This window comes from Habropoda laboriosa, unplaced genomic scaffold, assembly GCF_001263275.1.
Source record: "Habropoda laboriosa isolate 0110345459 unplaced genomic scaffold, ASM126327v1 scaffold126, whole genome shotgun sequence".
Classification (NCBI taxonomy): Eukaryota; Metazoa; Arthropoda; class Insecta; order Hymenoptera; family Apidae; genus Habropoda; species Habropoda laboriosa.
Window position 1 is genome coordinate 1 of NW_017100288.1, and position 18577 is coordinate 18577.

General features: G+C 44.7%; 1 protein-coding gene across 1 annotated transcript in view; it reads left to right on the forward strand.

Annotated features, from left to right (window-relative positions):
- Positions 1-2727: 2727 nt before the first annotated feature.
- The window catches only part of LOC108573708 (neurogenic locus Notch protein-like), a gene marked incomplete at its 5' end in the record, with an annotated part of 181946 nt that continues 166096 nt past the window's right edge, over positions 2728-18577 (forward strand). The window contains one exon of the mRNA XM_017936181.1: positions 2728-2810. Coding sequence (XP_017791670.1) covers positions 2728-2810 — 83 coding nt within the window. The remainder of the gene's footprint in view (positions 2811-18577) is intronic.

An 18577-nucleotide genomic window follows, 5' to 3' on the forward strand; every position in this document is an offset into this window, starting at 1 on the left:
CCGACTCCGACTTCTTCTCCGACTCCGACTTCTTCTCCGACTTCTTCTCCGACTTCTTCTCCGGCTTCTCCTCCGACTTCTTCTCCGATTCCGACTTCTTCTCCGACATCTTCTCCGAGTCCTACTTCTTCTCCGACTTCTTCTCCGACTTCTTCTCCGACTCCGACTTCTTCTCCGACTCCTTCTCCGACTTCTTCTCCGACTCCTTCTCCGACTTCGACGACTTCTTCTCCGACTCCGACTTTTCTTCTCCGACTCCGACTCCTTCTCCGACTCCGGCTTCTTCTCCGAGTCCGACTTCTTCTCCGACTCCGACTTCTTCATCTTCTCCGACTCCTACTTCTTCTCCGACTTCTTCTCCGACTCCGACTTCTTCTCCGACTCCGACTTCTTCTCCAAATTCTTCTCCGATTCCTTCTCCGACTCCGACTTCTTCTCCGACTCCGACTTCTTCTCCGACTCCTTCTCCGACTTCTTCTCCGACTCCGACTTCTTCTCCGACTCCGACTTCTTCTCCGACTCCGACTTCTTCTCCGGCTTCTTCCCCGACTTCTTCTCCGACTTCTCCTCCGACTTCTTCTCCGACTCCGACTTCTTCTCCGACTTCTTCTCCGACTCTTTCTCCGACTTCGACTTCTTCTCCGACTCCGCCTTCTTCTCCGACTCCGACTTCTGCTCCGACTTCTTCTCCGACTTCTCCTCCGACTTCTTCTCCGACTCCGACTTCTGCTCCGACTTCTTCTCCGACTTCTCCTCCGACTTCTTCTCCGACTCCGACTTCTGCTCCGACTTCTTCTCCGACTTCTCCTCCGACTTCTTCTCCGACTCCGACTTCTGCTCCGACTTCTTCTCCGACTTCTCCTCCGACTTCTTCTCCGACTCCGACTTCTGCTCCGACTTCTTCTCCGACTTCTCCTCCGACTTCTTCTCCGACTCCGACTTCTGCTCCGACTTCTTCTCCGACTTCTCCTCCGACTTCTTCTCCGACTCCGACTTCTGCTCCGACTTCTTCTCCGACTTCTCCTCCGACTTCTTCTCCGACTCCGACTTCTGCTCCGACTTCTTCTCCGACTTCTCCTCCGACTTCTTCTCCGACTCCGACTTCTGCTCCGACTTCTTCTCCGACTTCTCCTCCGACTTCTTCTCCGACTCCGACTTCTTCTCCGACTTCTTCTCCGACTCCTTCTCCGACTCCGACTTCTTCTCCGTCTCCGACTTCTTCTCCGACTCCTTCTCCGACTCCGACTTCTCCTCCGACTTCTCCTCCGACTTCTTCTCCGACTTCTTCTCCGACTCCGACTTCTTCTCCGACTTCTTCTCCGACTTCTTCTCCGACTCCGACTTCTTCTCCGACTCCGACTTCTTTTCCGACTTCTTCTCCGACTTCTTCTCCGACTCCGACTTCTTCTCCGACTCCGACTTCTTCTCCGACTCCGACTTCTTCTCCGACTCCGACTTCTTCTCCGACTTCTTCTCCGACTCCTTCTCCGACTCCGACTTCTTCTCCGACTCCGACTTCTTCTCCGACTCCGACTTCTTCTCCGACTCCGACTTCTTCTCCGACTCCGACTTCTTCTCCGACTCCGACTTCTTCTCCGACTTCTTCTCCGACTCCGACTTCTTCTCCGACTCCGACTTCTTCTCCGACTCCGACTTCTTCTCCGACTCCGACTTCTTCTCCGACTCCGACTTCTTCTCCGACTCCGACTTCTTCTCCGACTCCGACTTCTTCTCCGACTCCGACTTCTTCTCCGACATCTTCTCCGACTCCTACTTCTTCTCCGACTTCTTCTCCGACTCCTTCTCCGACTCCGGCTTCTTCTCCGACTTCTTCTCCGACTCCGACTTCTTCTCCGACTCCGACTTCTTCTCCGACTCCGACTTCTTCTCCGACTCCGACTTCTTCTCCGACTCCGACTTCTTCTCCGACTCCGACTTCTTCTCCGACTCCGACTTCTTCTCCGACTCCGACTTCTTCGCCGACTTCTTCTCCGACTTCTTCTCCGACTCCGACTTCTTCGCCGACTTCTTCTCCGACTTCTTCTCCGACTCCGTCTTCTTCTTCTTCCTCTTCTTCTGCGTATTTACAATGTGAAATGTAAATTTCGTTGGTTTAAATGTATCGTTCAAGTGGATCATTTGAGAAGAAAGTGAAATGGTGGTGTTCGTTTTCTTTTTATGAATTAGATTAGTGTTGATTGTTACAAGGGAATGATTGTTGAAAGGGAGTTCTAATCAAATTCCGGTGATTTTCTTGTGCATCATGAAATATTTATACAGTGTTTGGGGTGACAACACAACGTTCGTTTAAGCATTTAGATAATTTTCCAACAAAAGGGATATTGGACAATTAAGCATTCGTTTGAGGAAGTTATTGCAAAAATTCAGATTTTTATAATAACAGTCCACATTGCAAAACGTTGGCAGAAATGTGTTAAATCTGCTGAAGCTTACTTTGATTAATAAAATTTAGTTTCGACTACGTTCTTGATTTTTAAAGTTTAATTAAATATCAAAATTCATATTTTCATAATAGTAGGCTAAATTCACTTGGAATTGATTGGCAGAGGTGTGTCGAATCTGCTGCAGCTTATTTTGATTAAAGTTTCATTCATGAATCCGTCATATCACGTGCAACGAGTCTAATACTAAAATTATAGTTTCACGACTGTGTCTCTTTTAAAACATTTAATTATCCACAATTAACCAATTGTTTTTCATACTGTTTCAGGTTTTGTGTCGTGTTCGCCAAGCCCCTGCAAAAATGGAGGAGTGTGTATGTCATCACCACGCGGCGAGTCGCATTGCAAGTGAGTGCATACATTCCCTTATTCTCATTATCGTAATTATACGTTGCGGTATGCTAAATGATCGTGCCGCTTCGTGAATTAGGCATCGTTTGACATGCGTGTCAAACGATGGCGCGCGAAACGACCGTGTTCAACTGCTCCGCAAACGACGAACCAAGTCGTTACTCGCCTTCTTCGCGATCAAACGACGAGAGTGAGTAAGAGCGAAAACGGCGAAGAACCGTCTCGAAGGGGGTGAAAGACAGAGAAGGCCAAGTCGAGAGAACCGGACGTTTCGCCGCCTCCCACGCGAAAAGGATGAGAAACAGAGGAAAATACGGGGAAAAGAGAGGCGATTTAAGAAAGATGAGGGAAGGCAAAGGGGAACGACGGTAAATACACTCTCGTTCATAAGTACTGGGACACCTGTTGAATGCGAGCCAAATGTAAACATTCGTTACATAATTATTAAAGTCCAGAAAGAAACGTTTCAGTTTGGAATCTCGTAGTATAAGGAGTACATATATGTATATCGTCTCTTTCATACTACCCACTAGATAATTCATGCTCCATTCATAACTCCATTCATAATTTCTAAAAAAAGGCAACGATTAAATTTTTTCTTTTTCGTTGTAGTTTCTTCCTTTCGTAATAGGTCGGTGTAATAAAAGTCAGATTAACCGAGAGAATTCGGAAACAAGATTTCAAGCAAATTTAAAGGTCAGGATTAACGAGACTCGACAAAAACGACAAAATTTTTCGACAAACGTAATACTAACTTCTTGTGTACGTAATATTTGATACGTTTTGAACGATAGACAGGGTACAAATTGATTTAACGTAGTTTAAAATAGCCAAGGAATTTTTTACTTTCCTTTAAAATAAGCGATATGTTTCCGCTCGCGATTGACTGCACGATTCGATCGCGCGAAATGACGCTTGGACTCGCATCGATAGAACGTCATACCAACAGAATGGCGTGGGATGGTACGGAATGGGATGGAACGAGATGGGCCGGGATCCGGTAATAGCGGTAATAGTCGTCGGTCGTGACCCGACGACGCATCTAAATTACCTTTATCTCAACCTCTCGTAGGTTTCACTTTTGTATCAGTCAGCTCGACGCCTCTGTTGCTTCACCCTCGCGAGGCCCTCTTGTTGTACTGTCCGTGGATATGCAAATGGTAGCAATTTGGGGAAATTCGGCAACAGAGAGTATCAAGCGGGACATACAGTCTTTAGGTTTGGACAAAAAACATGCCGATATCTTGTCGTCTTTTATGATTATTTAGAACCCTGTCGAGATTTGCTATACGTATTGGTGTAAATACACTCGGTGAAAAAAGTCTCCGTACATCTCGTTAGAATTTATTTAGCGTTGTGTAATTTCAACGGAGAGGGTGGTAAATAAATTATTTCTCTTCTAAAATAACTATCGTACTTTCAAATATTTACGTGAGATTTAACAGTCAAACTTGTGAAATTGGTATTTGAAAAATCATCGGGTAAGGATGTATTTTTTTTTTCATCTGCTTGTAGTTTGAATTCGTCGAACTGCAATATCTCGAGAGTCACGTTCTTTCTTGCAACATTGTACGTATGTATCCTCGTTCACCGGAGAAATATCTAATCACTAGCAGTTTGAAAGATATGATTGATTCTAATCTAGTATGTAGAAGTCGGTCTAACGCGAGAAATAAATGAACTACAACGACGCTGAAATACGATTAATCTTCAGTGAACTCCTCATCATCAAGTTTCTACATATGGAAGTATCCGCAAATCCACGGTAGTCTTCGAGATATTGGGTTTAATTGCGACTGAGACTTGTTGTTATACACTTGTAACCTTGGGCTCTAATCTTTAGCCACCTTTCCGGTTCTACCGTTTCTACGTATACTTTCTACTCTTATTTCATCTCCTTCTTAATTATCCCCTTGTCTTATTTGATGATCCGTAGGAAGGCTAATTTATACCCATCCGAGTACTCGAAGTCCTAATTTTATATTGTATTGCCATATCTTCGAACTCAACGTCAATTCTATTAACCCTTTCAGGATCAGCGACTTTTAAGGAAGCACTTGCTACAAGGTTTAGAGGATTTCTGCAACGAAATCACTGAAAATTTGAAAATTCTCTAAGAAAATCTGAAAAATGTGGCCAAAAGATATTGCTTACAAATTAACAAAATATTGGTCATCCCACAAGTTCGTGTCGAATTTTATAATTTAGATCAATATCTCCAAGGATCCTTTAAATTTGAGAAAAACAACGTAAGCCTCTTCTCTATTTTTTTTTATATCGTCGCTATAGAATTTCCTTCGATTTTAATTAAAATATTTTTCTCCTTCGGCACGAACTTATGGGATGACCTAATAGAATGTTAAAAAATGAGAATTTTCGCAAGTAACAGAGATAGCGATATATGAAAGGGTTAACAAAAAGTAGCCCTATTGCTTCCAAAAAATTCACAACCATATTTCCCGCGTATTTTTCACGAATATCAAAATAATAGTAGACCACATGTCGTGAACGGTTACTGAATATACAGTTTCGCTCAAGCTAGTATTCTATCACCGTCCGAGAACCCCGCATAAAATGACCATAATCCAATACAATAACAAATTTGGCTAGTGCCACTTGACAATATGGTGAATTAAAGCTGCCGCTAACGGATGGAGGATCCTGCACAATGGGGCGGAAACCACCCCTTAGGTGATCACGTTCACGCATGGCACATGTGTGCGCCGATGTGCTTATACATCTTCTAAAGATACACGCGTATCCCTGCTGGCATAACGCACGCATAGATCTACTCGCACGCGGGCCTATGCACTTGCACAGTTACATGTTTACGTGGATGCGTTTGCGCGTCCGTTCGTATGCATCGCGTGTAGACAGGTCACGTGCCCCACCACGTGACCCCCATAGATTTACCATTGGAACTGAACACCTCCCGACACAGCAAGGGTTCCTTTTGTTCATGAAAATAATATTGTTTTTCCATCTCGGTGTTTTGCTCTGGTTTGTCCTCGTCAACGATTTCAATAGAATTTTCTTATCGATTCTCGGATAGTTCCAATTTGTAGGACGAGAATGAGTGAGAGAGAGAAAAAGTGTCAACAAACAGTGCCTGGTATGTAGGCTTGGTTCCTTCTCGGTAAACGTACTTTTCGTACTTGGGTTTATCGTCGTCTATTTACTGGCTTCAGTCACAGTTCGTTCGGCGCTGGTAGCGAATAGAGGTATAAGAATACGTGCGGAAATAGTATCAGTATCGTATCGAGTACTGTATCGTATTCAGCATTCGGCAACGGTGAACCTGTATTAATAAAACTACTATACCTACACTATTTTCGTGAATTTTATATTGCACAAGTGTTTGTGAGTGGAAGAATAAAAGAGTCTGGAAGAGTGCAAGAGCCAGTGAATAGTAAGTCGAGCATGGAAGATTCTACGTGGGTGTGAGAGAGTAATATAAAGTTTAGTTGTTAAACGTATTTTATTTTGATCACGGAAATCACCAAATTCTATTAAATAGCGATACATTATTCGTGCAACAGTCCTGAGTCTTCTTATTCCTTTTTTCGTTGGTTCAGTCGTTCAGTTAGGGGAAGTTTTTGGTTAAAGTACGAAGTATGCAGCTGTGTGTTAATCTCGGAAGCTGCTTCCATCGCCCTTGCAGACCTGTATCGTGGCAGGAAGGGTTTCTCGATCACAACCACATATGCACGATGATGGATGGCGGCGTACGCGCATCCCCTTTCGTGTCATAGGGTACGTGTGCGTTTATATCGTGCACGGGTTGACGATTTCTTGTAGCTCCTATGCAAGAACAAGAAATTCTTGTTGTATGTGCATGCACCCTTGTTACAATTACCGCACGTTTGCACGTCATGCAGAATGTTTTCACAATTGTTTGGAGGGGCACGATCAATGAGACTTGTAAACGTGGCATTCATTTTATCGTGTACTCGTGGAGAGGATCGTGTCGTCGTATAGAACAATCTGAATTGTTAACGGAACATTTTTTTTTGCCAACACTCTTTTAAAATTCGAACAAGGAAGTGTACCGAAGAAAATAGTAAAAGATAATTAAGGAACATTTGTCTCATGTTCTGCAGCAATTTTCTCATAATTTATGTACACAATCTTAACGACAAGAAAGTGGTAACTGTCACGTCACACTTCTTTTTTTTCTTCGTCTGTTATTATACGAAATCAAAATAGAATTGCACACTTCCGTTCTATTTCAATGTCACAAATCTTCCTGTGGTTCCTTCTTTATTCGTACACGCACAGCGGCTTCTAAGCGCTGGAGCACGGCTGCGAATTGATGGGCACCATTAGCAGCAATCATTGCCATCTGTTCTGTCGGGAAATATTCTACGTTCGCTGTACGAAGTTATCTGGCTGACACGTAACATCAAGTGATGTAGATAGACCCGCGGATGTATACCGTGCAACTATATCCTGCAGCGAATTTTGCATGCGAAAATTCGATCAACTCTGCGCGATATTATTTGGAATAAAGAGGAGAACGGTTTCGCTTTGTACGAAGATAAATCACAAAGTCGAAGCGTGAGGCCTTTGTTCTACAAGTGAATGGACCCCGGAGGAGGAGACACGACACGATCGACAGAGGATGACGAAGGTTGCTGCGCGCGCTGTCAAAATACCCGTTTCTTTTTCTTCGGTGAGCATCCTGCGGTGACCGAGCGCCATAGTGTGTTATCATACACTCCGAAGGCATCTCGTTTTCTTCCATCGTGCATGTGCACGCACCTCCAACACACCACCGGGGTACGACAAAGCACGCGTGTGGATGTACAATTTACTCCGCGCTCATCCTGCAACACGACGGTCCGGTATCACTAGCGTTCATCTCCGGCTACTGTTGTGTTACCCCCGGCGATTTTTTTCCAACTTTTCCGCCTAGGAGATCGGTACGCATTAATGGCGGAACGATACACATCCTGGCGTCTAATTTATTTTCCAATTACCCGGTCCGCTCAACTGTTTTTCAAGTTATCCTAGCCTAGGACGTCAGTCCTAGCGACGCTGACCGATTAGAATGCACAGCTGCATGGACAATCGGATCGTCAGGATTAGTCCTGTGTATCAGCGTAGACAGTACACGTTCGTGTCTATTTCACGAGCACAACCTTCTTCCTCTCCCTCTCTTTCTTCCTCTCTCTCTCTCTCTCTCTCTCTCTCTCTCTCTGTTTGCATTAACGATCACCCAGATATTGAGCACCCCTGAACAAGTAACTCCGTGCCCGCGGGGCCTTGGATCGTGCGCGCTCGGCCGTGATCGGGGATCCTCGCCCAGACGTGATTGGTCGGAAAGAGAGATAGGAATTGGGCCCAGGATGAAGAGAACACGCGATACGGTTACGGGAGGAGGAAGGGAGTAGAGGGTACGATAGAGAAAGCGAGAGAGAACGAGAGTTAGAGAGAAGGGCTGGGCGAACAGAGCGAAAGAGAAAGAGAGGGGACACTGTCTGAACGTGAGCGCGCGTTCCCACGCCCGCCGCGCATGCGCCGAGTATCCTGGCCCCTCGAGGACCCCTCGGCTCCCTCCGCGAGTAATCGGTTCTCTTGCACTTCCACTCCTCTCTCTTTCCACCGGGACGTTGGCATGTTGTCCTCTTCGTCCTTCTGCGGGCACGTAGCTCCTTCTCCCACATCGATCATCCGACTCTGTTCCTCGTTTCGATTCTCTCTCTCTCCCTCCCCGTTGTCTCTCTGTGCCCTTCCTTTTTCCACCGATGTTCTCCGTCTCTACCCTTCCTTCAGATATCCGCATAGATTCAAGTGCGGACGTCTGCCGTTCTTTCTCCATACACCTCTCTCCTCCGTCCGCGAACAATATTCGTTTCCACCACTTGTCTCGGCGGCGCGCCGCAACGCCGAGACTCCCTTCGCCCCGTAACGCTCACCTTCTCCTTCCCGCTTCTTTCGCCTATCAATAAGCTGCTCTAATTGTTTTCGACCTGTTTGTCAGCGGACGATCTGAAGTGACATCGGTCTCGATTGAACGCTCCACGTTTGCTTCGTCCTCTCCCCTTTTCTTTCTTTTCGTGGGTGGTGCGTCTAGGTAGTATCTCGCAATTGGAGCAAAGTTGTAATCGTAAATGAAAATTCTTGTTAGCTAGCGTGAGCAAGTATAAAAAGATCGAGAGAGACTGTTTGGAGAAGGGAATGCAAAGATCGTGTGGACCATGGAAGCGGAGGATCCGGAGGAGAGTCTTTAGGAAGGCAAATTTGAAAGAAATGCAAGACCGCGGAGAAGAGAATAAGAGAGCGGTGCGCGGGATGTTTGCAGAACCTTCAGAACCCTACGGAACGTGTTATTTGCGAATACCTACGAGAGACGGTTTGACTCGTTCTCGTGAGAAGCCCGAGCTTACGGCGCTCTGCAACTATTTCCACTGAAGGGTAACGAGAGCCAAGAAGAGCTCAATAAACCGATAGACCTGTTGCTCCGCCTGGCTCACTCGCTCGTGTCGAATTGCACCAGCAAGGAGGTCTGTTTGTTTTCGAGCAATAAGTAATTAAACGATCACGGCTCGAATTCACGGAAGCATTAGTTCCACCGGAAGGTGTTGCTATTTCGCGCACAATCAGTCGCCTATTTGCAGAGTTACGAGTTCCATTCATCCCGTCCTTTTATTCCATTCGAATCATTCCACTTGTTACTTCGAAACTGGACCGATCAGTTTCGGTGATTGAGTTCGATCATTCAAAGTATTATACGCTTTTTATTCGTTTGCTACTAGTGTCACAGATACCTTGATTGGACAAAATTTTACTTTTACCACAGAAGTATGTAGAAATCGACGATGCAATGAAAATCGTGGAATGGCTTCCACTGTTATCAGATTTTAATCTCATTGAAAAATTGTGGGATAAATTAGATAAATAGGTATGAAAATGTTGTCCTAGGCGAAGGACGCGATTATGGAACATTTTGTATTGGAAATGAAAGATTATGACAGACGAAAGTTTAAAAAATTCATCATATGTATGCCAAAAATAATGGAGAATGTAAAAATGTACATACTTTTGTAGGGCGTAGCAAGTCCTGAATGCAACCCAATAAATAAATTTTCAACAAATATGTTAATACTCATAGAGCCACTCAGAAGCCAAAGTGACTAACTCCATAAAATAAAATTTATGAAATTTCTTTTACTTATGAAAACTTAAGCATCAAGCATGTTAATCATTTCTGTAGACTATCTTGATAACGTTTAGCAGAATGACATTGCAATTTACCACTGTCCCAACCAACGAATCTTCAACACGAGATCTTTGTTTATTCCGGAAAATTCCTTCTGCTACATTAGGAAGCTTTGTCGTCGCTGCGGCTACATATACGCGCGAACGTCAGCTTCCAGAGAAGGTTCGTTTATTACCCGCTGTTAGTTACTGGTAGCCTCTGTGGTGTTGTCTAGTACAGTAGTGGCTAGAACATATCCCGTACACGTTACTGTCCCACTCGCAGAAAAGTCTTCTCCTCGTTAGTGGCCTGGAGTAGACGTCGACGACGTCGTCGTCGACGGTTGCGCATAATGAAGGGCTGGCGAACGGGACCGTTGTGCTCTCGCACCGACGTGCTGATTGCCAGCGCGAATATTGTCGTACAGTAATGGGTTTGTTCGAAGAAACTCGTGGACAGCAGAATTGGCAGTGGGCGCCGGAGGGAAAAAATCATTATTTAGCGGCAATTAGAAACAAACGCTCTAACGATTCTCGAACGGCCAGTGTAATCCTCCCTTTTGTTTTTTTTCTCTGTTTTTCTCATTGTGTGACTGAACACGCTGTTTCCCTTGGGTTACTCGTCTTCCTGGACAAATCGTACAACTTCCATCGACTCTCGATGCGGTTGAATAACCGACTCTGTCGGGTTTCACTAAAACGTGACTCGTTATTTATCTTGTTTCCGAGTGTGTATACATATACAGGCCCATGGGAGTTAACACTCGGTTCTACACTCTGCATACTAATTGCGATATTTTTGGTGTTTCACGTATCGTTCGATTAAAGAGCACACCTAGGTGTGTTTAGAGATGTTAATCAAGCGACGAATCCTTCGTCTATTGAAATTGGTCGGAATGATAGTATTCGGAATCGCGTGTGAATGTTTAGAGCGAGTGACTGAGTTTCGAGTGTTAGAGGCGTCAGAGAGGAATGTTTGGACCCGGTGCTTGAGATTAGGGTGTGAAAGGAAAGTGTACGGCCACCCAAGGTTTCAGGTGGACGTGATCGAATGTGTCCTGGGAATGTTTGCGTGGTTTGTCCGAATCGAGCGAGAGGGATGGTGAAATAGAGGAAGAGAGAATGCGTGCGCGAGTTAGTCACTCCGCATCTTATTATAAAGCTTCGAAGAGAGTCAGAGTTCCAGTTTGATAACCAGGCAATATTCATTTCCCGCAACATCGAACGAACATTTCGTGACACTTCTTCTTCGGTGGACACGAAGAGATAGGTTAATGATACCGTGTGTGGAATTCCAGTAGTGAAAGAACACGTACACGGAGCACTATCATTAGAGGCTAATTCCGCGTAATTAAAATTTGTAGCCAACCGATTCAGGTCTTGGAAGTCCCGTTGTTTCGGCGTTCAACGATAGCTTTAACTTGAGCATGATTACTCAGTTAACAAGAAAAGCATCGTCTGTAAGGAGATAAATTTCTTCCTTCTATCCACTGTACATAGTCGCACACACATACACATACTCGTCGCTTTCTCTGTTCTTCAACAGAGAGCCGCGGTCTCGTCCCTCGCGTTTTATAAATCCGCACGCCCTACATCTCGAAACGTCCGTTACACGTCTTGGTACACGCGGTCAGTATGTATTTACAAGCTTTTTACCTTAGGCGCGTACCGTCTTTACACGCGGTTACGAACGGTTTTCGAGCGTGCAGAAATCGCCGTGACTTGACGGGGCGGCGGCAGAGAAGAAGACGAAGAGAGGAGGAGAGGAGGAGAGAGGGCGAGGGCGGTCGGAGAGAAGGATCGGCTCTTAATTACGATCGGTGCGCGCGTGTGCAGCGGACCCGAACGAGAAAAATAACTAGTGCCTCTCCTTTCTGGCGAGCCACGTGAATTTTATTCCTGTCGTCGTGCGCGCATACATGCCCGGTATTAATGACTCGTGTCGAGATATACCGATGTGCCTGGGTATCTCGCCCAGGATCGGCCGTTTCGCAGATAGAACCGCGCGCAATCGAAGAGATTAAGAAGTTTAAACGTGCGATTTATCGCCGGACGGTATGAATGAGTGATTAAACGACGGCGTTAAGTAGGATTCCAGCGAGGAATTGCGAGCTGTTCTCCTCTCCGCGTATCGTGGCATTTTAGGCGTGGAACTAGTCGAAGTTTCGCGTTGTTGAATCGCCGCTGTGTGTATGTATATCCTTCCCTGAACGCTGCTGCGGCGGCAGCTCGATTTGCATTATGTGGCATTGCAAGCATGAAATTCTTCGGTGAATGAGCAACAACAAAAAATTAATCAAGGAAACTGTAAATTACGCGTAACAGATAATGTGGTACACCTTGAGGCACTGGGAAAGTGAAATGGAGTACCGTCGTTGGAAGGAGGAGGAAAAAAAAAGGATACTGCTTCGGAGCTGATATATTTCCTTAGTCAGGTTTTCAGTAAACATGTAATTATTTATAGAACACTGTGCTTCATTGTTGCACCGGTTAATTGACGCAGTGCCGTGTGAAAGGTGGTGGGAATGAAGGAACGAGTAGTTGGTAATTGAAAGATTTATTATTTTACTATCGCCTGATTAATTATATTTCCTCGATATCATTCCATGTATCTAGCGATGTATCGAAAGCAGAGCTGTGCAAAATATTATTTCATATATTTCAAATATTTTTTTTCCATATTCCAGCCAGCTCTGATTAAAGGTAATCGAAACACAGTTCCACGGTTATTCGCGATATTTCCATTTTCACGCTTGGAAATCTCACGAAGTGGGATCGATTAAATTAAGAGTCTAGAAAGAGCAAAGAGTCTAGAATTTTTTGTTCATATCGACAATTTCCATTAACATCTTCCACCGATAATCAGGTTTCGCCGGTTGAGATAGAAACCGCAAGTAATCGTTACACATTTTGCACCTTGTTATTCCTTGAATTAATTACACGTCCTCTAATCTTACACCATTGCAGAACCTTTTCCCAACTCTGTTTCCAATTCTTTCGCGCTAATTATAACTTTACTCTCCATCTCGAATACGTAAACCAGTTCGGGGGAACACAGGCACAGGTCCAAAGGAGATCGGTGAACGACATCGGAGCCAATTGGTTGCAGGCGACGCTCGACGGGTAATAATTACCGGCGGTCGATAAAGAATGCCGATTTCCACGGCGTGTGGATGAGCCTCGAGTCGTTCGAAACGTGCTCTTCCAGTTCCCTCTGCTAATCACCACGTGTTTCTTCTTGATGCTCCAGTTAGGTAGTCCCAAAGTCCTCGCGATCAGGCTACACACAGCCACCTGCGATGTAATTGCAGCCTCCCGTCGTGGCTCCTTTCTCTCGTCCACTCTCTCGATCCAACAGCGGCAGCCCTCCTTTTCTCCGTCGGTAATATCCTGACACCGTTGTCAGGAGGAGAGGTGTGTGTTCTCCGGCAAAGTTCTCTTGCACGCGGAGATCCGGCAGGATCTTACTTTTCATAGTTGCAAATGCTTCTTCGGTGAGACAAAGACCATCACCGTGTACCAAAAAGGATCAACGGTTTCTAGGTATGCCAAAGAACATCGAACTACCACCCTTTTGTAGGCTTATGCGCACAGTGGTATTCTTCTCACATGGCACAGGTACACCGTGTGCCACACTGGTGTTTAAGAGCGAAGGAACGCTGATTATACGCCACTAACGCCTCCAGCTAAGGCCTGCATGTTAAGCGTCCTTTTTCCCGCACCTCCCATGATTAGGGACGATCCGAGGATAGTCATTCTTTCCCCTTCTTCCCGAACTTACGACCCTGATCGTGTGTGTATCCTGTTGCTTTTGTCTATTTGATAACTTCTCTCCTTCCTTTTACAGGGTGCCTGATTATTCGTCCTTTTTTCCCCCTTGCTGTTTCTGTAAGTGTCTCATTTTGTTGGAATTTGTAGCGTCGAGTAGATTGCAAGTTGAATGGGTTAATTGGAGTTGTGGTTATGTCTCGAATTGAATTAGCTCGTCGTGCTTTACGTTAAAACAATGTGAAGTCTTTAGTAATAATTATTAACGCTGGCTTGCAAAAATGAGAAAAGACTGTAACCCTTTCGCTGCGGCAGATTTTAATACGAAACGTGTAGTAAGCATTAAATTAAACTGAAAGTGCACCAAAAGGCTCCAACAGTGTAGTATGAGCAAGTTTTCAAAACACCTATAGACGCCAATAGCAATGCTACGGTTAAGAAGAAATCAAGAAAGATGGATTCGCAGTAGAGTAGAGCAACTATGTTCCATAAGCTCAGAGGTGGACTTAGAGCAGTTAAAACAGTAATCAATAATTAGAGGTGAAAGAACCATCTTTGAATTCCTCCAAATTTTCAAAAATGACAAAAATTGGATCTTAAAGTTTTGCAACAATTAACGAAGTCTGATGTTCATCAAGCAAATAATACAGTTTCATTGAAACTTTTCTATAACGACAACTTCGTATGCACCAATCAAATATTCCATGCCCAACGACACCTGCAAAGAGCTTACATTATTTCTTGCAAACCTCGTTCCTTCGATCATCCCTGTATCATGTCTAATCTCTTAACCTCGTTCCCCACCCTTTTCTCCGCCTTCTCTGTCCTTCATAAAACGATTAGTATGCCCCGTCCGAGCCGGTTCGAGCGTTAGTTTCTTCGACTCCGGGAGAGTAGCATTGTAGACGAGGGTCCAAGCAGAGTCCATTTGTTATTCCGCCCCTGGTCGAGAGAGGGACCAGCTTTTCTCCAGCTGCATAGCTAGAACGCGTCGGGCTTGTCCTCGAATCGTGTTTTTCTTCCCCTTTCTGTACCGTGAATTTTTTTTTGCTTTTCACAACCAAAGAAGCAACGTCTAGGTCTCGGCTACTCCCGTAATGATATTCATTTGCGAAACCCGCGAAAGATATAAATTAATGAACGGCGTTTCTTCCCCGTCGTTTTTTGCCGCTACATTGTTTTATTCTGCGGCAGCATTAAATCACTGATAACGAGCAGCAAACCCCTTACACCATATCCACGAGGTAATTACACGAGGTTATCATTTTCTCCGCCGTGGACATCGTGGTACTACTATGTATGGGGCGGTCGGTTGCGAATTAATTCCCTCTTGTCCGGCAAGTTTGTAACGCTGCAAATGAAACTAGTCCGATATCGGTTGGTAAATAAAAAAGCGAACCTCTCCCTCCAGGCTAAGGCCATGCAAATCGAAACAGATAATCCGTATCTACGATCGAATACTGTAGTACGATCACACCCGCGTGCCGTTGCAGTTAACAACCTGGAGATAGTTTTACAAACAGCTGAACGAGAAAAGATATATTCGCTTTTAATCAACGATGTCGTTTCTCTCAAGTGAATTTCCGTAAGAACGATGTACACAATTCTTCATGGTGAATGGATTCTTCAGTTTCGTTGATATCTCGTGACCAACTCGGCCTATTTTCCTATTCCTTTTTCTCTCGGCCATCTGTATCCATCTGGCTGGCAACAATGTTATTTTTCCTTTGTTTCAAACGTGTCGGTGGTGCCTATCTTTGCACTTCTATTTTTCCGTTCTCCTATTCTTTCACAAATTGTATCGTTCAACCTTGCACCGATGTTCAGGCTCTCTTCTGCTACGTGAATACGAAAGGCACACGTTTCCTCTCTACACGCGTTAGGACACACAACGATCGAGAGGAATCTGTCGGTGTGTATAGAGACTCTGAAAGGTATCGAGTAGAGTATGTTGAAATTGGTGATGTTATGGTGTAGAGATCGCCGTGAAAGAAGCAGGTTTTCGAGAGTGTACCGGGTGTGCTCGCCTCGGGCTCTGTCTCGCATACCTGAAGAAGAACCTGCGGCCCCGCTGTGTTATTAAAGAACTGGAGGGTCTCCTCTTCTTCTTCCTCCTCTTGCTCCTCTTCTTCTCCTATCGTTCCGTGCTGTTGATGGTCCAGGTCTCTGTGTTGACCGCCGAGCGTACAATCCTATATGCGAATCTTATTTTTTAACTCTTCAACCTTGAATTAGCGGTTTCTGGTTCGTTTTCGTAACGATGCTAACGACTGTTCGGCTAATAGAGTTTCGTCCTCATTTCTCTTCAGCATTCGAATGTTTAAGGAAATTGGTATGTGTTTATCAGTTTTGAAATTATTTTGTTGAAAAGCTTTGTTTGATTTTTGGTGAAATACCAGTTGAACGAGATTAGTTCATCAGATAAGGTAGCAAAATGGTAGGAATCACCTCCCTCTCGTGGTATAATATTGTTCAACTTGCGGCACACCTATCCTGTCATTACTAGACTTTCTAACAATTACAGTTTCTCCTCTAATCCGTATTCGTCATCGCTACACAGCCGTCATTACCACATTCTTAGCGTACTCTTCTTTCCTTTGCAGAACAACCTTTTCGACGATCGTTTCGATCCACGAAGAATGGTATGGACATTTTTTACCGGTTGAACGATATATTAGAACAAAGACATAAAGCCACTTTGGTGCAATTTATCTATCAAGAGAATAGCAACAAAATCGTTGCGATTTCATTTTTTCTGTTGTCCAGGAAAAAGGTTATTTGTCGCAATTTTCCTCCTTTCGCTATTATAATCGCAATGGAGTTCTTGCAACACCGTGGGCTGGCAACGATCGGTCGATTCGTGGCAAGATGCAAAAGCGTAAGCGTTCGATCATTCGATCTGCCGTCTCGAATCGAGACGTTTTCCGTTTCTGCGGTCACGAGGGGATTCCGGACCATTATCGCGATTAAGCCTCTTGAGGCCCCTCGAATCGCCCCCGTGCCTTCCACCCCCGGTCTACTATCTCCCATATGCCGCGCTGCTGACGATTATGGTAATAATACGTTTGCGCGTATCGCAACTTGCAAGAATGATACAGATACGGGCTCAGCCTCTCTGTGTTGCCCTATGAAATCTATAAGCAACACCGCTGCTGTCGTTCTATCAAAGGGGGCACTGGAAACTATTGCGATTCAACGGGCCTCTCGAATCCGCTTCGATTAGTGGCTCCTCCGTTTAGGGAATCGATTTGGGAGAAGCTAGTTGAACATTCGAGGAGACCCAGCCTTTCTGTCAACAAATTTGAGTTGAAATTCTGCTGCACTGTGTCACAGTTTGAAATCCTGGAACAAAATCCATCAAGATTAGAATCCATTTTATAACCTTCACCTAGCTTTCCAAGCTCGGCAAGTGTTGCATTTAAAAAAACAACAGAGTGCATATGACAATCAACCGTGAATCTAATTCATAAAAAACAGGTCGTAATCTGGCAGCACGCGAACTGTGACGGTTTTATAATCGCAAATTGGGAATCGTGCTGGATCGGTTCCTTCAATCCGGAACGTGGAATTTACAAGCAGCGAGGGATTAGCAAAGCTAGCGCGAAGCGGAAAAATTTGCACGGGCTTCCTTGATCAACGTTCGATTACATTTATACGCCGGCTGAAACTCATCGTTCATTACAGGTAATTGATTTTACGAGGCACCGTGCACCGAGGTATTTAGAATTTCAATCACGTATTCACTCTCACTCGTGAGCCTCGTTGTGGTCTACGGAGGCGTTTCGTTTCGACGAACCTCGGCCCCATGGCCACCGTGGAGAATTCAAATAAATACGGAGGGGGAAAATTTCGAGGGAAGGAGGAAAGTTCCTTAAACGGGCCGATATTTTACGAATTTTTAATTACTATGCAAACTGAGAGACGCGCGCGCGCTCTCGCCATGGGTATTATAATACCACGTGATTGCTCGTTGGGTATATACTCATCACTATTCATAGGACGAGCACGTTCGAAGCTGCAGGTTCGTTAGAGCTATCCACCCTGTTCCGCATAATGACGTAATTAGCGCGAACCCTTAGTCGAAGGGCTACCTGAACCAACTCACCCTTCTCACGCTTTCGTAATGGCTCTCGCACGAAGTCACCTGAAAAACTAGCGTCGCGTGCACCATTAATCCTCGGTGCCGATTAGAGTATCTATCCAGAAGTATCTGCACTCAAACCTTTGTTCCTCGTTACGCGGAAGAATATATTAGTTACCATCTGCATCGACTTAAGATTAAATGTAATGGTAATGTTCGATCGGGCGATCCTTTTAAGGGCGTACACCACCCTCGGGTGTCTAAATAGGCAAACTTTGGGAATTTTTTTTGTAAGGAACTACCGAATGAAAAGGTTCAATTTTTTCAGGGGATATAAAGGCAACTTTCAGCTTTTCTCTCGAATTTTTGAAAGTGAAAATGTTGCAAAATGAAGGAGTTAAGGAAAAGACCGGGGAGTTGAATTTTCGTAGGCAAAATTATCGGTTTTTCGAATTATTTTCTTTCGAGAGAGAATTTCGTTGAGGTAAAGCAACGTTTTTTCCCAGTTAAAGGAGTTCATAGGTTGCTGAAATCCTTGTGAAACGGATAATTTCGTTCGTCTTTTCCAGGCCTCATCAGCTCTGACCAATCTTCGCAAAGCTATCTAGTTTTGTAATAGCAATGCCCGCATGGGCCTTCTGCAATATCCTATTTTGTCATGATCACGCGAACTAAACCGTGCATGAATTTCAAATCCTGTTGAAAATTGCTTTAC